The sequence below is a fragment of the Callospermophilus lateralis genome, chromosome 2 (assembly GCF_048772815.1).
Source record: "Callospermophilus lateralis isolate mCalLat2 chromosome 2, mCalLat2.hap1, whole genome shotgun sequence".
In the NCBI taxonomy this organism is placed as follows: Eukaryota; Metazoa; Chordata; class Mammalia; order Rodentia; family Sciuridae; genus Callospermophilus; species Callospermophilus lateralis.
In genome coordinates this window covers 35,579,869-35,607,268 of record NC_135306.1, presented here as the reverse complement: position 1 = coordinate 35,607,268, position 27,400 = coordinate 35,579,869, and the positions used below count along the sequence as shown (strand labels likewise).

The 27,400-nt window shown below is 36.8% G+C and overlaps 1 protein-coding gene across 2 annotated transcripts in view; it reads right to left on the bottom strand.

The window, feature by feature from the left end:
* Rnf38 (ring finger protein 38) overlaps positions 1 to 27,400 on the bottom strand; it is a 127,550-nt gene that overhangs the window by 66,417 nt on the left and 33,733 nt on the right. For both annotated transcript variants that reach the window (XM_076845803.2, XM_076845804.2), the window contains exon 2: positions 8,674 to 8,744. In XM_076845803.2, the coding sequence (XP_076701918.1) occupies positions 8,674 to 8,744 (71 nt within the window). The remainder of the gene's footprint in view (positions 1 to 8,673; positions 8,745 to 27,400) is intronic.

Below are 27,400 nucleotides of genomic sequence, written 5' to 3'. Positions count from 1 at the left end.
AGAGAAATCCATATTGAAAGACCACATATAAAAATTAGGTCATTTTCCCAAAGATGATTTAGAAATGGCCAATTAGCATATAAAAATACTCAGCAACATTAATCATTATAGAAATGTAATACAACTATAATGAGATGCCACTTCACATTAACTATAATGGATATAATCTAAAACACACAATCTAAACATGTTAGTAAGGAGAGAGAGAAATGGGAATGCTAATACACTGCTGGTGGGAATATAAAAAATGGTGCAGCTATTTTGAAAATGGTTTTCTAGTTCTTCAAAACATTAAACAAAAATCTATCATGTGACCAAGTAAACAAAAACATACTTACATACATTCACAGCAATATTATTCATAATAACCACAAAATGGAAGAACCAAACACCCAGCAATTGGTGAATATGGAAAATGTGCTATATCCATACAATCAAATATTATTCACTCATAAAATGGAATAAAATACTGACTCACACTATAGGATGAACCTTAAAATGATCGTGCTAAGTAAGGAAAGCCCAACAAGATGTTTCATAGACAGAATGATCAGCGGCTGCCAGGAACTAAGGAAAGTAACTCATTTTTGAGTATGGGTTTTTGGGGAAATAAAAATATTCTAAAATCAGATGGTGAGGCTAATTGTTCAATTTGTTGAAAATACTCAAGACCCTGAAATAAAAACCAAAAGGATGAATTTTATGGTATATGTATTATTCCTCAATAAAACTATTACTAAAATATTTAAGGCATGTTTTCTGATGTTATAGGAACTAATAAATCAGCTTTCTACTCATTTCCAATTCTTTTTGCTTGTTTGTCTGGTTGGGTTTTTTTTATTGCAATCCTCCTACCTCAGCCTCCCGAATAGCTGGGATTATAGGAGTTCGCCACGTTCTCCTTATACTAATTTTTTTAATACCACAACGGAGGCACACTCAGGTAATCATTGATGAATCAATGCCAATCAATGAAATTGACAAATCAATAAATTTGACTGTATGGATATAACACATTTTCCATATTCACCCTGTGTAATCCCCTCCACTGAATGCAGATGAAACCTTTGACTTACTTCTAACCAGAGGAATATGACAAGAGTGACAGGATATCTTTCCTGCAATTATGTTTCCTTACATAAGACTCCATCTCAGCTGACTAGTGATTCTCCTATAGTCTAGAAGAAGAAAATAGCTATGTTGTGAACTGCTTAACAAGAAGATCACAACAGAACTGTAGTCAGACTCTAGAACCTGTAGTTGTCTGGAGACCAGTAAGAGGCCAGGGCCCTCAGTCATATGTCATGATGAAATAACTTCTGCCAACAACAAGAATGCTTGAACATGAATCTGCTTGGAGAAAGCAGATTCTTCCAGAGTCAAGATTCCAGATGAGAATACATCCCAGTCAACACCTTGACCAAAGACCCCAGGCAGAGGATCCAGATACAATTCAGTTATGCCTAAACTCCAGATCCACAGAAACTGTTAGATAATAAATGCTGTCTTATAAGCAACTGTATTTGTGGTAATTTGTTTTACATAGCAACACACTAACCTTTTTTTATTTTCACACTAATCTCTTAAATGATATTCTTTCTTCCAAGCATCTCCATCCTTTCTACAGTTATAATTCTATCAATTTCTTCACATATTTCTAATGATTTTTGGCTTAAATATTTGGGATGTTTAGTCAGGCTGGGGTTGTAGCTCAGTGACAAAGCACTTGCCTAGCATATTGAAGCACTGGGTTTGATCCTCAGCACCATATAAAAATAAATAAATAAAATAAAGCATTGTGTCCATAAAAATAGAACATATTAAAAAATAAGGGTTGGGGTTGTGGTTCAGTGGTAGAGTGCTTGCTTACCATGTGGGAGGCACTGGGTTTGATTCCTATCACCACATTTTAAAAAATTAAATAAAGATATCATATCCATCTACAATTAAAGATATTCTTTAAAATTGGGGTGTTTAGTACAAACAATATGAAGTCTTTTCTTATGCTCTCATACAATCAACAGAAGACTTTTCAAAACATGGGGATTTTTCCCCACCAGCAAGTAAACAATGCTACAGCAGCAGATACCAGCTTAGTATCCTCTAATTTAATTCAGTTCTAACACTATCTTCCTGGAGATATCTTCAGATCTCACAGGTTGAGAAACTCAGTCACAAGCCCGTTTGTGACTACACTTCTGAGCAACCAGATATAAACTCAGGTTCCCGTAATGACCTCCTCAGATTTGATTAATTTGCCTGCATACCTCAAAGAACTCTGGGAAACACTTATGCTTACCTGTTTATTATATAGGATATTATAAAGGATTCAGATGAAAAGACACAGGGTGAGGCATGAGGGAAGGGGCATCCAGCTGTCATGCTTCCTCCAGATGCACCATCCTCCAAGAACATCCAGGTGTTTTGCTATCAGTAAGCTCTCTGAACTCTGTTCTTTTAGGGATTTACGGAAACTTCATTGCCCAGACATGATTAAAGCACCACTTCTTTCTCTCTCTCCCCCTCTCTCTCTTTTTGTCTTGCTGGGGAGAGAGCCCAGGGATCGGAGCATGCTAGGTAAGCATGCACTGCTGAGCTGTATCCCCAGCCCCTGGTAACCATGTTTTAACGTAACTGGACAAAAAGTGTATGATCTAATGATAGTAGATTGGGTGAAGAAACCCAGCAAGGCCTGTCTGTCCAGATTCTTTAGCATTCCTTTCTTGTGGGGATGGGGCAGAACCCCTCTGAAATGGGGATCTTATCATCTACTATCAGACAAGGTAGGTCAAAAAATTTCTTTCTGGCCAGCTCCAAGGCAGGAGCAAAATTAGTCTCTATGACTGCCTTGCAGGGTCAAGTGGGGGGTTTTGTTTTTGTAGTAGGGATTAGAGGGAGGCACAATCTACCACTGAGCTCATCCCAGTTCTTCTTTGTTTTTATTTTGAGACAAAGTCTCACTAAGTTGCTGAGACTGGCCTTGAACTTGCAATCACTTCAGTCTCCAAGTAGATGAGATTACAGGTGGAGGCCACCACACCTGGCTTATTGTTGGGGAGTGTATGAGCTAGGAACAAAATCCGCAAAATATATATCATGATGTCAAAGATGTGTTGGTTCACGATTGTTCTATTTTCACTATGCATTTTGCCTTCTGACTCTTAGGCAGATTAATAATTTATGCTTTGAATTCTATTCAAAATGTCACTTCTTTCTACCTGGTTGTATAGTGCTTGATAATTTCAAACCCAGTGCCTCACACATGCTAGGCAAGTGCTCTACCTCTGAGCCACAACCCCCAGCCCCTAGTGCTTGATATTTTCTTTATCTTTTCATTTTCCTATCATTTCAAGCATATCTCATATAAAACATAAGCTGAAATTTTGCTTTTTAAACCAATCTATCATTTAATCAACAACTTTGATACATTCATCTTTTTAATGGATTAACTTTGCCACATTACTTTGTTTATCCTTACTCATATCCTAAAGGTTTCTAAACTCCTTATTGAATTTTTCATTAATAAAGTTTTCGGTTCCTCATTTTTCTTCTTTTGACTTAACATTGTATATATTATCAGGGTACAATGGCACACACCTATAATCCCAGTGATTTGGGAGGCTGAGGCAGGAGGATCCCAGCCTGAGCAAGTAAGAGAGACCCTGTCTCAAAAAATGGGTAGGGATATAGCTCAATGGTAAAGCGCCCCTGAAGTCAATCTCCAGTACCAGGGGTGGTGGTAGAGAATCATGCATGGCTATTTTTATTGTATAGGTTGAGCATCCCTAATCTAAAAATCCAAAATTTGAAGTGGTGGGATACTCACAGAGATCTATGCCAACATTCCAAAATGTGAAAAACTCTCAGATAAGGGATACTAAACCTGTGGTAAACTTTATTTTTTATTTTATTTATTTATTTATTTGTTTGTTTGTTTTTAATGTGGTGCTGAGGCAAGCGCTCTTCCACTGAGCTATAACCCCATACCAAACTTTAATTTTCGATACTTTATTTATCTAATAACATGAATAAAATAATTCTTTAGATCTGTACTACTCCTACCACATTTTAAATAGTTAAAGACTGTTCAGTTTTTTAAAAATCTACTTCCTATCTTAAGCTAGTGGGATTCTCCTCACCAAAGAGAGTCCCACTAGCTTATCAGTGGACTCATACACATGTCCCTAAGAAACTTTCTGTTAAATAATTTTCTGCATGCTTAACTTGTTCTTTTTCAAGTACTCTCTTAGGCTGTTAGAGGTACCATTGTCCAATTAGTATCAGAAGTTCATGATCCCCTCAATTTATTTTTATTTTTTAAAATATTTATTTATTTATGTATCTTTAGTTTTAGGTGGACACATTATTTTGTTTTTATGTGGTGCTGAGGATCAAACCCAGCGCCTCATGCATGGTAGGCAAGCACTCTATCATGAGCCGCAACCACAGCCCCTGATCCCCTCAATTTAAAATTATAGAATGGTAGACCTGCAATGAACTTAAGACCACCTAATCCAAGGATAACAAATAGGTTTTTTTCACATACCAACGTATTGGTCATGACTACCTTGAAACAATGCTGAAGAGGGTTCAGAGGCTGTGTCAATTAGCAGGAAAAAATATAGTTTTCAATGAGTCATATCTGCCAGGAGGATTTCCAGGGAGAAACAGAGACTCATATGCCATAAATCCACTATTCCTATTCAGGCCCAACATCCCATACATCACCACTGCCCCTGCCCCCAACCACACCACACATACAAACACACAAATTAGGACTAAAAAAGTGTTATTATAAAATGTAAGCATAAATAACAACTACATTTATTTTATTTTATATTTGGTACCAGGAATTGAACACAGGGGCACTTAACCATTGAGCCACATCTTGAGCCCTTTTTTATATTTTATTTAGAGACAGGGTCTCGCTGAGTTGCTGAGGTTGGCTCTCAACTCATGATCCTCCAACATCACCTTCCTGTACCACTAGGATTACAGGTGTGTGCCACCCTGCCCGGCTAACAACTACATTTATTGTACCCGGCTAACAACTACATTTATTAAGTACCATTCACAGGCAAGACCCTATCATAAATTTGCCTAAAGTCATCTAGTTTAGGAGGTGGTAGAGCTAGGATTAAAATTTAGGTCTCTGAACTCCATATAATTCTTTCCATATTGCTTTCTGAGGTCACTTCACAAACAGTTCACAAAACATACTCCACAAAACAGTTGTGGATTAAAGCATATTTTCTTACTGAGTTTCAGCATGGTCTCATATCTACAAGACCTAAGTTATCCATTTTAGAGAATTAAAAGTCAAGTGTGTTCATCTATTCCTCCCATGCTCCTCCTCCCTACCCCACTATGAATCAGCCTCCTTATATCAGAGAAAACATTCGGCATTTGGTTTTTTGGGATTGGTAGGGCCGAGGGGAGGGAGGGGAAGGAAGTGGGCATGAGGTTAGAAATGATGGTGGAATGTGATGGACATTGTTATCCAAAGTACATGTATGAAGACACGAATTGGTGTGAATATACTTTGTATACAACCAGAGATATGAAAAATTGTGCTCTTTATGTGTAATAAGAATTGTAAAGACAGGGGCTGAGGCTCAGTGGTACCACACGTGCCTGATATGTGTGAGGCACTGGGTTGGATTCTCAGCACCACGTATTAAAAAAATAAAAGATCTATCAGCAACTAAAAAATGTTTAAAAAAAAAGAATTGTAATACATTCCACTGTCATATATAAATAAAAAAAATATGCAGGTTAGGAAAAAAAAGTGCCTTTTGGGAATGAAGGGGAAAAAAAGGTAAGAAAATGTTTTCCTCTTTAAACCTAGATAGAAAGACCCATATGAATCATTAAGTCTCAGCAATTCTTCTCTTTCCTAATCTAATAAAATTGTTTATTTTAAATATTCATAAAAAGCATGTATGGACACTGTTTCATATTGCCTATAAAGACATTTTTCTTTATCAGGAGAAAGTACCCTTAAAGATGGAAGTTTTTTGATTCACACACATACACACACAAAAAAAAAGTCAAGTGAGTTGGCATATTTATGTTGAGTATGTGTTTTGTAAATATATTCTATTCACAAAATAGTTTGAAAGGTGAAAAATAAATTATAAAATATATAGTTAGAAGACCTTTATTCATTCCCTTTATTTTGTTCTGGAAAACAACCATAGTATACACAAATCAAGCAGGCAAGAAAGGAGAGCAGTCTCTGATCGTTCCTGGGTCTGATGATCAAGTAACAATTTCTCTTAAACCTTTCTTTCCCTCCCCTATGTATTTCTAGAAAAATCTCATCTCCCAAAGTCAGCAAGGTGGGGTAGGAGTTGTAGTTCAGCAGTAGAGTGCAAGTGTGAGGCACTGGGTTCGTTTCCCAGCACTGCATATAAATAAATTAATAAAGGTCCATCAAAAACTAAACATGTATACATACGTGTGTGTGTGTGTGTGTGTGTGTGTGTACACATATATATAAAACTTTTAAAAAATCAGCAAGGTAAAGATGGAGAAATTAGGAGAAGAACCATTTGAAGGAAACCTGGCAGAGGTGAAGAGTTATCTCAATTCCCTGCTGGGCAGGGTGGAGCATGCCTGTAATCCCAGTGACTTGGAGGCTGAGACAGGAGCATTGCAGTATAAGGTCAGCCATTAGTTCAAGGGCATTTAGTAAGACCCTGTATCCAAATTTTTAAAAAGGATGTGAGAGGGCTGGTGATATAGTTCAGTGGATAAGAATGCCCTTGGTTTCAATTCCCAATACTGGGAGGGGGTCATCCCTAGACTCTAATAGTAACCCCATAACACCTTCACAATTATGAAACACAATCATTTGTAATATTATTGACATAAAGTAATTTTGCCTTTTCCTTCTATTATCACTCTTAATTTTATCTTTTTTTTTTTTTTTTTTTTTTGGCAGGGGTGGTGGGGGAATTGAGGATGAAACCCAGGGGCACTTTAGCACTAGGCTATATCACAGCACTTTTTAAATTTTTTTGAGACAGGTCTTGCTAAATTGCTGAGGCTTGTTTTACTCATGATCCTCCTGCCTCAGCTTCTTTTTTTTTGGTACTAGGGATTGAACCCAGGGGTGCTTAACCACTGAGCCACATTCCCAGCCCTTTTTAAGTTTTATTTTGAGATAGAGTCTCACTAAATTGCTGAGGCTGACTTTGAATTTGTAATCTTCCTGACTCAGCCTCCTAAACCACCGGGATGATGAACCTGAGCCACTGGGCCTGGCTAACTGTGCAGGTCTCTGCCTTAGTCTCTTTTGAGTTGCTGGGATTACAGGGCATGTGCCAGGGCACCTAGCTTCTTTAAAAAAAAAAAAAAAAAAAGAAATGAGCATTTACAGTTTAAGAAGTTTAATTTTTTTTTTAAGTATTTATTTTTTTTTTTTTTTAGTTATCAGCGGGCACAACATCTTTTTTTGTATGTGGTGCTGAGGATCGAACCAGGGCCGCACGCATGCCAGGCGAGCGCGCTACCACTTGAGCCACATCCCCAGCCCTAAATGCTCATTTCTTAACTCTGTGGTACATATTACATTTTATGGAGCCAATTATATAATTGGAAGCCTTGGTAGCTTGCCTCTGAAAGAAGTTAAAAGTGAAATCCATGCCTCTAGATTGCTCCAATAACAAAAGAATGGAATGCTTTGGAATGCTACATAAACAGTAAAATCAGTCTGAGCAAAGTTCACAAAGACAGTGACACCAACACACAAAACAGAGAAAGTCATTTGGAAAATCCCAATGATGAACCAACTTCTTAATCTAGCTCCAACAGAATGAGAGAGGAGAATCAAAATAACAGAAAAAAAGATTGCTTGGATTGTTCTGCACTAGAAACTACCAATGGTTTAATATATTCCTGCACAGAAGACAAGGACATGAGAAGAAAGTCTCTGGAAAGTGAAGCTGGATAAGATTAAATGTTAAGCCGTTTAGATCAGTAGTAAACATGCTAAACATCCAGCCCACAGAAATATCTACTGGAACGGGTGGGCCAACAGGTTTGCTGATGAGTATCAGAAAGCTCCCAAGACCAGGTATCTTTTGAGATAAAAAGAACAGAAATAAAAACAACACAATGAAACAAAAGCACCAATAGTTTGGATATGTTTAAAAATTCAAAGAAAAAAGCCCAAACCAGAATCACACAGGTTCCATTCTCAAGCCCCAAGATTTAATGTGGACTTTGGAACCAAAGAAGTATTAAGAAGAAAACATAATTTAACATAACGAACCAACTCCAAAAGTGAATCAAATTGGTATTTCCAAGACAATTCCAATTAGAAATAAACACAAGTTGCTAAGACTGCTACTGGTTTTGGGAACACATTTTCATATATTAAGATGATCTATCTAGGCTGTGCAGACAAAGAGGAAGACAGAGATAAAAATAAGAAAATGGAGTTACTTCTAAGTAAGAGTCCAGCCCACCTCCTATTGAGGAACTATCCTCAGGTTTTTTTTGGAGCAGTCTAATAACCTGACACAAACCAGCAAGAGACTCTCTGCATCTCAACATTGTGCCCACCAAGTCACTGTCTAGGTTCTAGATCCAGATATATGCAAGTGAACCCAGTAATATAAGGGTAGCATGCATTTTTATCATGATAGACATCAACACGGACCTCACCTTGTCACTGTCATCATGACAAATGTGATCGTGATGGATGGACTGGCACTGAAAAGAAGCACCAACACTACCTACAAGAAAAAGGGAGGAAAGGTTAAGATGTAATAATTGCTTATATTTGAAGTGCGTTACCAATTAAAGGTGCTTATACATCCATTATCCCATCTAATATTCAATAACATTTATAAACTGGCAGGGTAGGGATTATCATTCATGCGTTTTAACAGAAGAAAACAAAACAGAGTCTGACTCTCACAAAGTAGCAGAAAGTAAAGTGGCAGATCTTAAACTAAAACCCTGTTATTCAACCCCTAATTCACCACTCTCTACCATCGCAAGTCATCTGTTTTCTAAGTAAGGCCACTTAAACGCACAGCTGTCAATAAGACAAACCTCTGTTAGTGATGAAAATAAATTATATTCCTTTTCAGACTGCACATTATAGGGAAAAATTGACCCTATAAATTCTCAACATATAAAAACACAATGTAACCTACAGGTTTCAAATGTTTTCATTATTTTAAATGTACATACATTTAATATACCCAACCATTTGCTCATTTGAAGAACTATCTCCTAAGAACAACTGCTCTATGAAAATAATGATATTTCTAACCAATAGGAAAGCAAACCATTATTCAATAAATGACTAGAACAATTTTATTATCCATTTTTTAAAAGTTTGGTTCCTATCTCACCATGTTAAAAAAAATGGTGGCTCAAAGATCTATGTAATGTAAAAACAATTTTTAAAAAAGTTCTAGAAGAAAATGTAGGAGGAAAAAAAAATTCTAGAAGAAAATGTTTTTTGTTTTTGTTTTTTTGGTATCAGGGATTGAACTCAGGGGCAGTCAACCACTGAGCCACATCCCCAGCCCTATTTTGTATTTTATTTAGAGACAGGGTTTCAATGAGTTGCTTAGCACCTTGCTTTTGCTGAGACTGGCTTTGAACTCGCCATTCTCCTGCCTCAGCCTGTCAAGCCACTAAGGATTACAGGTGTATGCCATAGCGCTCGGCTAAAGAAAAAAATCTGCTGAAATAAGATGCTAAATGTGAACGCCGCGATAAATGAAAAATCAGCACACATGACTCCAGACCAAAAATTATAAAAATTTTTGTCCTTATTTTAGGTAGGAGTTCAGGAACACTAAGATCGCAGAGGCAGGGTCTAAGAAGGCTGCTGCTGCAGGACAAGACAGGGAGATGAGTTGTGTCCCTGTTATTAATAATAAGTCCCATTACCATGACAACTCCTGCCACAGGTCCAGTATTTTAAAATGACCAAGGGGCTAAAATGGGAAGTATTCTAGTTAAGTTTTTTAAATTAACCAATGGTGGGGAGGTGGGAGATTAGATAATATTCTAATCAGGTATCATAAAGTAACCAATGGGGGCATATGGGGTAAGGTCTTTAATCAGGTCTGGATAGGGAAGAGAATGCCTCACAGCTCGATGTATAAGATAATCATTTCCAGGGCTGGGGTTGTGGCTTAGTGGTAGAGCACTCGCCTAGTACACATGAGTGAGGCACTGGGTTCAATCCTTAGCAACAGAAAAATAAAATAAAGGTATTGTGTCCACCTATAACTAAAAAAATAAATATTAAAAAGAAGATAATCATTTCCAGACATGGGGGCCTTGAGCTTTTCTCTTGATCAGCCCACTCCACTCTGCCTAATGGAGTGTTACTTCTACCGTGACCTTCAATAAATCTGTGCTTTGCCTATTACTTGTGCGTGTCTTGCTCACTCTTTGTTCAGGACACCAAGGACCTGGATGCCAACTGGATACCCTGATATTAACATTTATGTAAGAGAATCTTTCACTTAACCGCCTCCCCCATTAACCTAATTATTAGAACATGCCAACTACATTACTTGGCAACCATGCTTATGAAAGAAATTATATTACCCAACATAGTCTGGGTCTAGATGAGAAACATGATAAATATCTAGTAGAAAGCAATGTTTCTGAGCTTTCCTGAGAGTGATGGTTTGTAATTGGGCATATCCCTTCCAATCCTTATCCTTGCAGAGGATCCTGGAAACTATGTTTATGAAGTTCTTGTAAGAGATAATCTTCTCCCATGAGAATTACAAAACTCTGGGCTCACCCAATATGAATGTCATCTCTTTGAACCTGAACTGTCAAAAGAGCACTTCTATAAGAAGTATGGACTCTCAGTGTATTACTAACAAGTTGTGGTTTCTGTCCTCTATACTTCTGACTAAAGTGGTATCAAGAGAGACCCACACTGGTTTTATCGGTCTGAATGGTATTTTATTTAATTTAGAGACAGGGTCTCACTGAGTTGGTTAGTGCCTCAGTGAGGTGAACCTAAGAAGTTGAACCTAAGAAGAATTCCCATCATTACCTTTGGTTGTTACACTTAAAGAGATACCATTAGTTTATGAAATTTAGAGTGCCATTAATTCATATGCCCAATTATTTCACATGACATTGAAAAATAAGGCTGCCAATTAAAACTCTAACATGACCCTTTAAAAAATCGTAATTTTGCTGGGCACAGTGGCCGAAGCCTGTAATCTCAGCAGCTTGGGAGGCTGGGGCAGGAATATCACAAGTTCAAAGCCAGCTTCAACAAAAGCAAGGCACTAACCAACTCAGTGAGACCCTGTCTCTAAGTTAAATAAAATACAAAATAGGGCTGGGGATGTGGCTCAGTGGTTGGGTGCCCCTGGGTTCAATCCCAGGTACCCACCAAAAAAAAAAAAAATCTTCATTTTCAGGCTGGGGATGTGGCTCAAGAGGTAGCATGCTTGCCTGGCATATGTGCGGCCCAGGTTCGATCCTCAGCACCACATACAAACAAAAAAAGATGTTGTGTCTGCCGAAAACTAAAAAATAAATATTAAAAAAAAAATTCTCTCTTTCTCTCTCTCTCTTTAAAAAAATCTTTATTTTCACTCATTGAAATAACTCTTTTAAACTTATTAAATGTAGATTTGTGTCATATATTCTTTTTGTGCATTCATTAAAAAATGAGAAATATACCATTCCTACAAATTCAAAATACCAGAGAAAGAATTCACATTAGCATACCAGAGAAAATTATTTACTCTTACTCATCTACTCAGTATAAATTATCATCCCCAACTCATTTTGTATGGCCAAAAAAGAGCACTAAAATAAGAAAATAATCTTACTCATTAACGCAAGAATAAAAATAAATAAAATTGCAAGTCAGCAGGAAAATGAAACGTGTATAATATAGTGAGTAGGTCACAACAATCTATTCATGTTTATTTACCCAAGGAAAGTAAGACTGATCCAATAAAAGAAAAAATAAGATGCTGGAGTTGTAACTCAGTAACAGAGCACTTGTCTAGCATGCACAAGGCCCTGGTTTCAAATTCCAGCACTGACAATGAAAAGTCCTAAGTACCAAGAACTAGAGTAAAAAATGATCTTTATAAATTTGATTATGTCATAATATTTATTATCTATTTTCCTCAAAAAAAATTGTCAAAAATAAATAAAAACTAAACTTGTCAGTAAGCTTAACAAGTTTTTGCCACTGGTGACAATTCTGGGGAAAATGAGATACAGCTGACCAAGAAGGTACAAATATGGATAAAAAATAATATAAACCACAGAAGTCCCTCCAGTACTAAGTCTAGTTAACATAATTTAACATTTTCTAAACCCATGATTTGGAACAAAAAATATACAATAATGACTCTGAAACATTAAAATCTGTAGTAGTAAGATAATAAATCAAAATGAACTATTCAAAACAAATTGTATGTATTTCAAGGGGGAGTTAGGAAAAGTTTAATTCTATTAAATTATACTCCTTTAACTAGCCCATATGAACACAGTGTCTTATAAGTCTGAAATCAGATGGGCTAAAATAAACCAATAATTAATAATCATAAGCACACATTTTCAAAGAGGTACTACAACAGACAACATTATTTCGCCCTACACATACCCATGTATTTAATGTATCATGTTAGATTTGTTTCTATTGGGTACAGATACAGAAAGATATTATATGAAACTGGAAACACTTCATATATTATAATCTAATGAGTGTAGGGAAGAACATCATATGGGACCATCATCAAAACCTTGGCCTCCATGAGAGTTGGAAACATGAAGGATTAATACATTATTTATCAACTTAAAAATCTCATCTCAAAGAGTGTGTTAAATAAATTAATAAGGGCTGAGGATATACCTCAGCTGGTAGAGTGCTTGCCTCACATGCACAAAGCCCTGGGTTCAATCCCCAGCATCACAAAAAATAAATAAATAAAAATAAATGAACAAGCTGGGTGCAGTGGCGTACACCCGTAATCCCAGCAGCTCAGGAGGCTGAGGTGCTAAGCAACTCAGTGAGACCCTGTCTCAAAATAAAATACAAAACACGACTGGGGATATGGCTCAGTGTACCCCAAAACAAACAAACAAACAAATAAGGACTGGGGATATAACTTAGTGGTTACATGCTCATGCTTAGCATGAGCAAGATCCTGGATTCAATTCCTAGTATGGCAAAATAAACGAACAATAAATGACAAGCTGGCTGCGGTGACTCACATGGAAAAATAATTAAAAATGAACCTAGAGACCGACCCTATCCATACCTTTTCACAAAAGCTAATTCAATGTTGACCATGAACCTAAATGTGAAATGTAAAACTACAATACTTTCAGATTACATAGGTTAAAATTTAGGTGACCCTGGGTTATATGATAAGCTTTTAGATACACACTAAGAGCACAATTCAGGGGGGGAAAAAAACTGGTAAGATGAACTTCTCCAAAATTTAAAACTTCTGCTCTGTGAAAGACAGTTATTTTTTTTTTTAATATTTATTTTTTAGTTTTCGGCGGACATAACATCTTTGTTTGTATGTGGTGAGGATTGAACCGGGGCCAGACGCATGCCAGGCAAGCGCGCTACCGCTTGAGCCACATCCCCAGCCCTTGTTTTTTTTTTTTTTTTTTTTTTGAGAACTTTTAATTTGTTCTTTTTAGTTACACATGACAGTAGAATGTATTTTCTCATATACACTGAGTATAGCTTCCTATTTTTGTGGTTGTACATGATGTGGAGTTACAGTGATCATGTATTCATATAAGACCATAGGAAAACTATGTCCGATTAATGCAAGCGTCTCTCCCATTCCCAACCCTACTCCCTTCCCCAGTCCAATTCAGTGGATCTCCATTCACTCCCCCACCCCTCACCTAGACAACATTCGGCCTCTAGTTTTGGGGGATCGGCCTATTTCACTTAGCATGACAGTCTCCAGTTCCATCCATTTATCGACAAATGCCATAATTTTCGTTCTTCTTTATGACTGTGTATATGTACCACAAAGACACTTTTAAAAGAATGAAAAGGCTGGGCTTGGTAGCAAATGCCTGTAACCCCATCAGCTCAAGAGGCTGAGTCAAGAGGATCCTGAGTTCAAAGCCAGCCTCAGCAACAGAATGGCACTAAGCAACTCAGTAAGACCCTGTCTCTAAATAAAATACAAAATAGGGCTGGGGATGTGGGAGGTCCCAGAGTTCAATCCTTGGTACCAAATAAATAAATAAATGAAAAGAAAGCCACCGACTAAGAGAAAATATTTGCAAAATACATATCTAATAAAGAACTCCCTAAAAATATTCAAATAACTCTTAAAACTCAACAAGAAAATGTACAACCCCATTTAAAAATAAGCAGTTTCTCTTTGACTTTTACCATGAGTGTAAATCATTCCTGTGGCCAGAGGTGGTGATGCCTGCTTCTAATCCCAATTACCTGGGAGGCTGAGGCAGGAGGATCACAATATGAAAGCCAGCCTGGGCAACTGTATCATCCCAAAATCAAAGGGGGAGAATAAAACACCTTGTCCTTCAATACCCCTTTTCTGTTCCCAAAAACCTGGCCAAGTTAAGGGGACAATGAGGAGCAACATAACTGGTTTCCTTTGTAATACCATGTATTTTTATTTCATGCAATTATAAATATATTCCTACACAGCCTCTTGGTGGTACACACCTGTAACCCCAGCTAGTTGGGAGGCTGAGGCAAGAGGCACACAGCTTGAGGCTAGGCTGGGCTACTTATCAAAACTCTATTTTAAATAAATAAATACAAATATACAAATGGCTGGGGATACAGCTCAAAGTTACAACAAACACCCTTAGGTTAAAACCCCAGTTCTTTTTTTTTTTTTTTAAATTTATTTTTTTTTTTATTTTTTTTTTTATTTATTTATTTTTCATCTTTCATACATTTGATTCATGTGAGTTATGCTTTTCCATTTTTACCCCAAATACAAATTGCAGAATCACATCAGTTATACTTTCACAATGTTTACATAATGCCATATTAGTGACTGTTGTATTCTGCTGTCTTTCCTATCCCCTACTATCCCCCCTCCTCTCCCCTCCCATCTTCCCTCTCTACCTCATCTGTTGTTGTTCCATTCTCTCCCTCCCCCCCCCTTTCCCCTCACAACCTCATATATGTGATTTCGTATAACGATGTGGTTTTCCTTCCATTTCCATGCAATTTCCCTTCCCTCTCCCTTTCCCTCCCTTCATTCGTCTCAGTTTAATGTTAATCTTATTCTCATGCTCTTTCCCCCTGTTCAGTTCTTAGTTGCTCTCCTTAAATCAAAGAAGACATTTGGCATTTGTTTTTTAAGGATTGGCTAGCTTCACTTAGCATAATCTGCTCTAATGCCATCCATTTCCCTGCAAATTCTATGATTTTGTCATTTTTTAGTGCTGCATAATACTCCATTGTGTATAGATGCCACATTTTTTTTATCCATTCATCTATTGAAGGGCATCTAGGTTGGTTCCACAATCTAGCTATTGTGAATTGTGCTGCTATGATCATTGATGTGGCAGTATCCCTATAGTATGCTCTTTTAAGGTAGTCCGAGGAGGGCGATAGCTGGGTCGAATGGTGGTTCCATTCCCAGCTTTCCCAGGAGTCTCCATACTGCTTTCCATACTGGCCGCACCAATTTGCAGTCCCACCAGCAATGTATAAGAGTACCCTTTTCCCCACATCCTCGCCAGCACTTATTGTTATTTGACTTCCTAATGGCTGCCAGTCTTACTGGAGTGAGATGGTATCTTAGGGTTGTTTTGATTTGCATTTCTCTGACTGCTAGAGATAGAGAGCATTTTTTCATGTACTTATTGATTGATTGTATGTCCTCTTCTGAGAAGTGTCTGTTCAGGTCCTTGGCCCATTTGTTGATTGGGTTATTTGTTATCTTATTGTTTAATTTTTTGAGTTCTTTGTATATTCTGGAAATTAGGGCTCTATCTGAAGTGTGGGGAGTAAAGATTTGTTCCCAGGATGTAGGTTCCCTATTTAGTTCTCTTATTGTTTCTCTTGCTGAGAAAAAACTTTTTAGTTTAAGTAAGTCCCATTTGTTTATTCTTGTTATTAACTCTTGGGCTATGGGCGTCCTATTAAGGAATTTGGAGCCTGACCCCACAATATGTAGATCGGAGCCAACTTTTTCTTCTATCAGGTGCAGGGTCTCTGATTTGATATCAAGCTCCTTGATCCATTTTGAGTTAACTTTTGTGCATGGCGAGCGAAAGGGATTCAGTTTCATTTTGTTGCATATGGATTTCCAATTTTCCCAGCACCATTTGTTGAAGATGCTATCCTTCCTCCATTGCATGTTTTTAGCCCCTTTATCAAATATAAGAAAGTTGTAATTTTGTGGATTGGTTTCTGTGTCCTCTATTCTATACCACTGATCCACCTGCCTGTTTTGGTACCAGTACCACGCTGTTTTTGTTACTATTGCTTTGTAGTACAGTTTGAACTCTGGTATCGCTATACCTCCAGATTCACACTTCCTGCTTAGAATTGTTTTTGCTATTCTGGGTCTTTTGTTATTCCATATGAATTTCATGATTGCTTTATCTATTTCTACAAGAAATGCCATTGGGATTTTGATTGGCATCGCATTAAACCTGTAGAGAACTTTGGGTAATATCGCCATTTTGATAATGTTAGTTCTGCCTATCCATGAACAGGGTACATTTTTCCATCTTCTAAGATCTTCTTCTATCTCTCTCTTTAGGGTTCTATAGTTTTCATTGTATAAATCTTTCACCTCTTTTGTTAGGTTGATTCCCAAGTATTTTATTTTTTTTGAGGCTATTGTGAACGGAATGGTTTTCCTCAATTCCATTTCAGAAGTTTTGTTGCTGATATATAGGAATGCCTTTGATTTATGCGCGTTGATTTTATATCCTGCCACTTTGCTGAATTCATTTATTAACTCTAGCAGTTTCTTTGTAGACCCTTTTGGGTCTGTTAAGTATATTATCATGTCATCCGCAAATAGCGATAGTTTAAGTTCTTCTTTTCCTATTTTTATGCCTTTAATTTCTTTTGTCTGTCTGATTGCTCTGGCTAGCATTTCAAGAACTAAATTGAATAGAAGTGGTGAGAGAGGGCAACCCTGTCTAGTTCCAGATTTTAGAGGGAATGCCTTCAGTTTTTCTCCATTTAGAATGATGTTAGCCTGAGGCTTAGCATATATAGCTTTTACAATGTTGAGGTAAGTTCCTGTTATCCCTATTTTTTCTAGTGTTTTGAACATAAAGGGATGCTGTACTTTGTCAAATGCTTTTTCAGCATCTATTGAGATGATCATATGGTTCTTAACCTTAAGTCTATTGATGTGGTGAATAACATTTATTGATTTCCGTATATTGAACCAGCCTTGCATCCCAGGGATGAATCCTACTTGATCATGGTGTACAATTTTTTTGATGTGCTTTTGCATTCGATTCGCCAGGATTTTATTGAGAATTTTTGCATCTAAGTTCATTAGAGATATTGGTCTATAGTTTTCTTTCTTTGAAGTGTCTTTGTCTGGTTTTGGTATCAGGGTTATGTTGGCCTCATAGAATGAATTTGGAAGAGCTCCTTCTTTTTCTATTTCTTGAAATAGCTTAAAAAGTATTGGAATTAATTCTTCTTTGAAGATTTTGTAGAACTCTGCTGTATAGCCATCCGGTCCCGGGCTTTTCTTAGTTGGTAGTCTTTTGATGGCCTCTTCAATTTCTTCTTTTGTTATTGGTCTGTTTAAATTGTGAGTGTCTTTCTGACTCAGTCTGGGCAGATCATATGACTTAAGAAATTTATCGATATCTTCACTATCTTCTATTTTATTGGAATATAGGGTTTCAAAATATTTTTTAATTATCTTCTGTATTTCTGTAGTGTCTGTTGTGACATTGCCTTTTTCATCCCGTATGTTAGTAATTTGCGTTCTCTCTCTTCTTCTCTTCGTTAGCATGGCTAAGGGTCTGTCGATCTTATTTATTTTTTCAAAGAACCAACTCTTAGTTTTATCAATTTTTTCAATGGTTTTTTTTGTTTCAATTTCGTTGATTTCTGCTCTGATTTTAATTATTTCTTGTCTTCTGCTATATTTGCTGTTGTTTTGTTCTTCCTTTTCTAAGGTTTTAAGATGTAGTGTGAGTTCATTTATTTGTTGGTTTTTTCTTTTTTTGAGGTATGAACTCCAGGAAATGAATTTCCCTCTTAAAACTGCTTTCATTGTGTCCCATAGATTCCGGTATGTTGTGTCTGTATTGCCGTTTATCTCTAGGAATTTTTTGATTTCCTCCTTTATGTCTTCTGTAACCCACTGATCATTCAGTAACATATTGTTCATTTTCCAGGTGATGCAGGATTTTTCCTTCCTTCTTTTATCATTGATTTCCAGTTTCATTCCATTATGGTCAGATATGGTGCATGGTATTATCTCCACACCTTTATATTCTTAAAAAAAAAAAAAAAAAAAAATAGTTTCCAGGTAGGGATGTGGGAGCATTTGCCTATCATGTGTGAGATACTAGATTAGATCCCCAGCATTGGGAAGGGGTATGTGAATATTCTCCTGGAAAGGAGCCTATAGACTTCACAGATTGCCAAAGGAGTTGAAGGACAGACAGACACATACGCAGCTTAAAAACTCTTTTTATTAGGGGCTGTAGTTGCAGCTCAGTGGTAGAGTGCTTGTCTAGTACATGTGAGGCAATGGGTTTGATCCTCAGCACCACACAAATATGAATAAATAAAATGAAGGTATTGTGTCCATCCACAACTAAAAATTAAGCAAACAAACAAACCTTTTTTTTTTTCTTTTTTTTTTTAATATTTAATTTTTATTTTTTAGTTTTCGGTGGACACATCATCTTTGTATGTGGTGCTGAGGATCGAACCCGGGCCGCACGCATGCCAGGCGAGCGCGCTACCACTTGAGCCACATCCCCAGCCCCAAACAAACCTTTTAACAAGCAAAAGATGCTGGGACCACAAGAACAGACTCAATCAAAAGCACTGAAAGGGAACAGACAAGAAACATTCTGTGAAGAGTAAGAAAAATATGCGAAAATCAGGGAAAACAGCAGTGGGGAACTGAAGTCAAAGTATGGAACAAAAAATGTATAATTAGAGAATGCAAAGAAGTCAAGGTTGAAACAGTGATGGAGAGGTGGAAAAACTTCAAAGTAATTACTAAAAATATCCTGCTAGTGTTTTTGGTCTCCAGGAACAAAGTGGCAATGTAGAGACATTACTTGTCATGTTCACAAAGACTCCTGCACTCCAAAACGTAAGGTCAATTTTTTTGTTGTTGTTATTTTTTTTTTTAATACTGGGGATTGAACTCAGGGGCACTCAGTCACTGAGCCACATCCTCAGCTCTATTTTGTATTTTATTTAGAGACAGGGTCTCACTGAGTTGCTTAGTGCCTCGCTTTTTCTGAGGCTGGCTTTGAACTCAAGATCATGCCTGTAATCCCAGGGCCTCCCCAGCCCCTGCGATTACAGGCATGAGCCATCGTACCCAGCTCTGAGGATGGCTTTGAATTTGCAATCCTCATGCCTTAGACTCCAAAGTTGCTGAAATTACACCTGGCTTATGTTTTTATTTTTAGACAGCATCTTCTAAGAAGCCCAGGCTTGCCTGGAACTTGCAATCTTCCTGCCTCAGCCTGGAGATTATAGGTGTGCATCATTGTGTCCAGCCCTTTTGTCTTTTTATCTCCTCCCAGTACAAAACCCTTGCATCTCTTAATAATCAGCATCCTCTTAGATCTGCAGTGGGCCTCAACACACTCAAGCCTCAGCACAATCTTCTTTGTAGTTCTACCTTTTTCCTGGGGAAATGGCTTAGTCTGCCCACCAAAGCTACACTTCTTTCCTGTCACAGTACCATTTCCTGTGGGCACACAGAGAATTCTTGCCCTTCTTGTACTATGTCACTTTGTGGGGCTGGTGCTTTCCACACTTCTTATAGGAAGCCCAGTGGGTTTCAGAATATTTACCATATTGGCAGGAGTGCTACTGGCATGGTAAACGCTACAACTTTATGATGATATCTCTTGCTACTTCTCCTTTCCTAGCAGGAAACTAAAATGTAAACACATACGTGTAGTGAATGATCATGTTAATATATAACAGACTTAAAATATCAACCTTTCTTAGTGTCAGTTCCATCCAGAATTCATATCCCCCTCTTTTGACATGTAGCTTTTCAAATGTCATGTTCTATCAAGGATAGCTAAAATATAGCAGACTTTTTTGCACACTGCTTTGTAAAAAACGTTATATTGAGATTTTGAAATATAAACATAGACTCTTTTTTCTTTTTCTTAGGGACAAAACCCAAAAAATTCATAAACCTAAGCATGTGCTCTACCACTGAGCTACATCCATCTCCCAATCTTCTTAAATAAGCAAAAGAAGAACTGTTGAGACATACACATATTCCTTGAAATCTATGTACAAAAAATCAAGAGGCGTTAAACCGCAAAACTTGAACTGAAGAGTCTTCACCAAAGTCTACACATCTTTAAAGGGAAATTAACTCTTTATCTTGTCATAAAAGTATGGCATTCAGACTGGGGTTATAGCTCAGTGTTAAGAGTATGTGTGTAGCATGTGCAATGCCCTGGGTTAAAACCCCAGCACCAAAATTTTTTTAAAAAGTAGAATTGAGTACTGTCGGAATTATTCTTCAATGTGTATATGTGTTAACAATGTGTTAACCTAGAAATAGGACATGGGTTCCTCCTATTCATTTTCTAGAATCAACAGCTACCTGCCCATCATCTTGCAAAGATTTTGTTTTCTGTGGTGCTGAGGATTGAACCCAGGACCTCACACATACTAGGAAAGTGATGTACCATTGGGTAGATCTCCAGTTCTGAAAAGACTGGTTTATAAAAGTGAAAGGTTTGAACTACAAAACTCGACAATGGGAAGGGCAATTGCACCAACCTAAGTACTATATGCTTTCTCAGACCTATTCTGAAAAACCAAAAGAAAGGGGCCAAAGTTTTAATAAATACACACACACACACACACACACTTGTTTAAAAAAAAAAAAAAGATAGATCTTTTGTTTTATGTATAATATATACTTTATATATTTGTCATATGTATATATTTATATGTTAAATATGTAGATATATTTTAATTGTATTTTTTTAAAGAGAGAGAATTTTTTAATATTTATTTTTTAGTTTTTCGGTGGACACAACATCTTTGTTTGTATGTGGTGCTGAGGATTGAACCTGGGCCGCATGCACGCCAGGCGAGCAAGCTACCGCTTGAACCACATCCCCAGCCCTTAATTGTATTTTTTTTAAGTCAATTAAAAAGATCAATAGTTGCTAGGGACAACAGAAAAAGGAGGTATGAATAGGTGAAACAGAACTTTTTAGGGCACTGAAATTACACTATATGACATTATACTGTATAATGGTAGATACATATCATTACATATTTGTTCAAATCTGTAGGATGTGTAAACAAAGAGTGAATCCTAGGCTGGGGTTGTGGCTCAGTGGTAGAGTGCTCAATCATCTAGCACGTGTGAGGCACTGGGTTCAGGCCTCAGCACCACATAAAAATAAAATAAAGATATTGCGTTCACCTACAACTAAAAAAAGATTTTTTTTTTTTAAAGTGAGCCCTATTGTATATTATGGGCTATAAGTGATACTGTTGTGTTAATGTAGGTTCATCAATTGTAATAAATGTACCACTGTGGTGGTGAAATCTTTATAATGAATGGGAAGGCTAAGCTCATGTGGAGCAGGAGCTATGGGAGCTCCTCTTAATTTTGCTGTGAACCTAAAATGACCCTCAAATATAAAAATTAAAAACAGGGGCTGGGATTGTGGCTCAGCGGTAGAGCGCTCGCCTCACATGGGCGGGACCTGGTTTCCATCCTCAGCACCACATAAAAATAAAGGCATTGTGTTGTGTCCATCTACACCTAAAAAAATAAATATTTAAAAAATAAATAAATAAAAATAAAAAACAAGTGTAGCTGACTAAAATTTATCTTATCAACAAAAATCCCCGAGTCTTTAACAGTACTCAATAAAAATAAAAGGAAAATCTTTGCATCTTAAAGAGCTTTTTATTTCAGTAACTAAAAAACCAGGAATTCTTCCTTATCTTTCAGGGTAACCATACAACTGGTTTTATTTACAAAAGGATGCCAGCTAAAATATGCAGAAGGAATTTTAAAATTAGAAAACATCATTTTCCAAACCTAATAAAATTACTTGACTGATCCAGCCAAGAATTATCAAAAAGATAAAATTATTTTGTTAGGTAAATGGCTGATGGGGATTTGTTAAGTACCAAAGTAACACTATAGAGATTACTATTAGCTGCAGGAAGAGCCTTACAATAAAGATCTTAATCTTAATTGACAGTGGTCAATCTTAACGTCATTAACTATAAGCCAACCAGCTATGTATTTTGATATGAAGTACACAACCAGTTTGGTATTTAAGCCCAAAACACTTCAATTGGATCCATTATGCCACTGGATATGATTCCCAAATTTATAAGAAATACAGAAGATAGATTATTCATCATAAACATCATCACAAGGAAGTTCATCCAAAAGTTATTCAGCAAAACAAATAGCTTAGGCTCTCAATAAGCCAGTAATATTATTTGAAATAGAAAAAGATGGGGCTGTGTTGGATTAAGAGACTTAAGGAAAATAATTAGATATAATGTGCAGTACTAGATTATATATTAGTTTAAAAACAGTTAAAAAGTTTGAGAAAGAACTGGAGAAATGTAAATATGGCAAAATTAGATGAGATGAAAATTTACTGAAATAAAATTGAATTTAAGAAAGTAAGGTATGGCCATGTACACTCCTGTAATCTCAACTACTCAAGGGTCTAAGGCATAAGGATCATAAGTTTCAAAGTTTCAGGCCAGCCTGAGCAACTCAAAAATTAAAAAAACAAACAAACAAAAAAAAAACCTGGAGATGTAGCTCAGTGGTAGAGCAACCCTGAATTCAATGTTCAGTACCCCAAAAAATAATGAACAATAAAACAACATATATAAGAAACACTCAGGCAGACATATACTGAGAAGCTAACAGTGGTAATCCCTGGGTAAAGCAGGAAATTTTTTCTTCTTATTTTTGCTTGTGTCTGTTTTCTGATTTTTCATGATGCCCATTAAAAAAAAAAAAAAAAAAAAAGGAACTAGCCCCAAGCTCATGTCCTTAGGAATACTGGACCTGACAGAAAAATCAACTTCAAGAGAGAAGGCAAAAAATACCTTTTTGCTCTTTTGAGACCCTTCTTATGTAATGATCTTGGTGGCAACTGGTGTAGGATGCAATTTAGCATAAGTGTAGCAGAGATATTTAGACTCCAATAATCTTGTTATTAAGTGCCAGTACAAATCCCTAATGGCTTCAGAAAAAAACATCTTTGGAGAAGGCAGATGAGACCAACCCATGAGCACTGGCCTCCCTTGTCTACGAAATTCCTCAGAGACAAAGACTCTCCCCTCCACCCCATCTTCCCTTTACATATAGGTTAGGGAGACAGAATTACTGACCTAAGCCGGCACTAGAGAGACACAAGGTACAAAGGTACAAAAGGACTGAATCCCCATGCCTTAGTGATCTAACCAGGCCTTCCTATATACCAGTTAAATACACAAGCTGATGAACAAGGTTTGGACCAAGCATAAGAGCTCAAAGTAGAAAATTGGAGTCACATGTGAGGTGTGGCAGAAGTTATATCTCAAATTGGGTCCCAATAATCAATCCAAAGACAAGCTAGCAAAGTGAAATTCAACCATATATTGTTGGCATATAAATTTATGAAGTTCCTCAGGCTAAAATTGATATTGTAAAAGATACAAATCTTACATTGTATTTAGAACATTTAGGACATTAGTACAAGCCCTTACACATATCCCTCCCCCCATTTTTTTTTTTTTTGGTATCCAGGATTGAACTCAGGGGTGCTTAACCAGTAAGCCACATCCCCAGACCTTTTTTGTATTTTATATATAGACAGGATCTCACCCAGTTGCTTAGTGCCTTCCTAAATTGATAAGGCTGGCTTTGAACTCGAGATCCTCCTGTCTCAGCCTCCCCAGCTGCTGGAATTACAGGCATGCTTCACCACATCCCGCCATAATAGGTTATTCTATACCTATTAGTATATTGGCCTGAAATTTAGTCCTGTTTTCTAAAGAATTAAATACAACCTCTTCCCAATTTTATTTTGTTTATTCATTTTTTTTATGTGGTGCTGAGGATCAAAGAACCCAGTGCCTCACATGTGCGAGACAAGCGCTCTGCCACTGAGCCAATACCCCAGCACCCCCAAATCAGTCTTTGAGCCAAATAATAGATACCAGTGCTAAAAAAGCACCTAATCAATAATAAAGAATTAACCAGCTACATGTTTTCTGTATTGACAGTGACAAGCAGACTTTTTTTTTTTTTTTTAAATACAGTCCCAGGAACAAGGCAGTAACTGTCATTGCAATTACTGCCCAAAAGCAGAACGGCGCTTAAGTTAATTTTGGTTCTTTTCCCATTTACTGTGCTTTCAAGATTCTTTTCCTTTCACTTTAGCATAAATAATTTTTTAAGTGCTTGATTTTTATAGCAGGACATGAAAACATGTTGAGCCTTATCTAATACATGGCCCAGAGGTTGCTAAATTCTGGGACATACTCTCCCTGGGTTTTAGTTATTGATGTACCTATCCAGCTGAGTCTTAACTGCATCTGCAACTAGCTGCCTTCACAATTGTTACTGGGATATCAGGGTTTCTGGTTGGTCACAAAAAAATATGCTAAGAGGATTTCAAGTCTTTTTTTGAGGGGAGTGGGGGGTGGGTACCAGGGATTGAACCCAGGGGTGCTTCCCACTGAGCAACATCCACAGCCTTTAAAATATTTTATCTAGAGTCACAGTCTCACTAAATTGCCAAGGGGGCTCTGAATTTGTAATCCTCCTGCTTCAGCCTCCCAAGTTGCTAGGATTATGGATTCCAAGTTTTAATAGTCAACTAACAATTTCCAGATTTTCATTCCAAAGATTCAAATATCATACAATTGGTAATACTCAACTTTACTCAATGTTTTAAGCTTTTCCAAATGTACTTACAACAAAATACATTACAGTGCTTTTAGAAAGTTTTCCTAAAATTTAAAAGACAAACTAATGGCTCTATTATATAATACACTTAAAGCTCTATTATATAATACACTTAAATTCTAATGTTAGGTAAATGCTGATAAGTAAATATGCAGTAAAAACTAATATCACTCTTGAGGTTCACCCTGCTTATTTGTTATTACAATAAGGTTTTGGTGCTTTTACCTATGTAAAGCGAAAAATCCAATTTAAGATTCTTGCATTTTCTTTTATACCATCTTATTGAGATATAATTGATCTATTACACAATTCATCTATTTAATACACAATCCAATTTTTTAAATATAGTCAAAGTTGTGCAATAATAAACATTTACCTCATTTTCCCTTTCCCTAAACCCTTGACAACCAATAATCTCATTTCTGTGTATCTGCCTATTATGAGTATTTCATATAAATAGAATCATAAAATATGTGGTCTTTGTGATTGGCTTCTTTCACCCAACAAAATGTTTGCCAGTTTCATTCCTCATTATAGCCTATATCAATTCATTCCTAACTAAATAATGCTGACTTCACTTAGGTAATATTATGAATAATGTTGTTTTGACATTTATCAAAAGTTTTTATATGGATGATGTTTATTTTCATTTCTCTGCTTATGTGAACTTCAGGAGCTGTTCTAAGAGTTAAGAAGATTGAATGTATGAAAAAGCAAATGACACAGTGCCTGGCACATAGCAATTCAAGAAAAACAATTATAATTAATGTTTCAATTCAAACCGAGGCTTCTAATTTGCCTGTGAGAAATGCCTAAGTCTTAAAATTAGCCTACTGGGACTGGGGTTGTAGCTCAGTGGTAGAGTGCTTGCCTGGCACGTATGAGGCACTGGGTTAGATTCTCAGCACCATATAAACAAGTAAATAAATAAAGGTATTGTGTCCATCTGCAATTAAAAGATATTTTTTGAAAAAAAATCAACATACTACAGTGATGTTTATAACATCAATGTTTATAACAGCTCAATTCACAACAAATTGCTAAATTTTGGAACCAACCTAGATGCCCATCAATAGACAAATGGATAAAGAAATTGTGGTGTATATACACAATGGAACATTACTCAGTCTTAATGAAGAATGAAATTATGGCCGGTAAATGAATGGAATTGGAGAATATTATGCTAAGCAAAATAAGCCAATCCTAAAGAAGCAAAGACCAAATGTTTTCTCTGATATGCGAATGCTAATTCACAATAAGGTGGAGGATAAAGGTATTTTAGACTAGACAGAGGGGAGTGAAGGGAGGGGAGGAGGCTTTGGGGTAGGAATGATAGAATGAATCAGACATTATTACCCCATGTGCATATATGATTACATAACCTGTGTAACTCAGGATCATGTACACCCAGGCAAATGAGAAGTATGATGTGTCAAAATGCATGCTATTGTCATGTATAACTAATTAGAACAAATGAAAAAAAAAAAAAAAAGAATGCCAAAGACCTTAATTTTTGCTGGAACTCTTTTCAATGTATTCTTCTTCTAGCACGGTGCACATTTCCTGGCTCACAGCAGGCACTAACTAAATGCAGAAAATAAAGAAACACAGGGCTGTGAATGTAGCTCAAATGTAGCTTGCCCAGCATGAGCAAGGTCTGGGATTCATTCACATCGGAAGCATGTTATGACCTGATATTTCCACCCTAAAATGACAAGGCACAGGTTTGACAATTTATCAGCAATAAACAGCAAGTATTAGAACCAAATAAAACCCAATGGGATGAAATACTTCCTGAGAAAATTTGAATATGACAGAGAAATTAAAGATGACAAAGATACAGCAGACACAGGAAGTAGATTTTGTGGTCACATGTCCCTAATTTCACATAATTAAAAAAAATAATAATAATGGTTGCTAGAGCTGGGGGGTGTTGTTCAGTGGTAGAGCACTTGCCTGGCACAAGTGAGGCACTGAGTTCAAGCCTCAGCACCACATAAAAATAAATAAATAAAATAAAGGCATTGCATCAATCTACAACTAAAAAAATTTATTTAATTAAAAATAATGGTTGCTGGCACACATCTATAATCCCACCAGCTTGGGAGACTGAGGCAGGAGGATCACAAGTTCAAAGCCAGCCTCAGCAATTAGCAAGGCCCTATGCAACTTAGCAAGACCCTCAATAAAATATAAAAAGGGCTAGGGATGTGACTCAGTGGTTAAGCAACCCTAGAAATCCCCAGGAC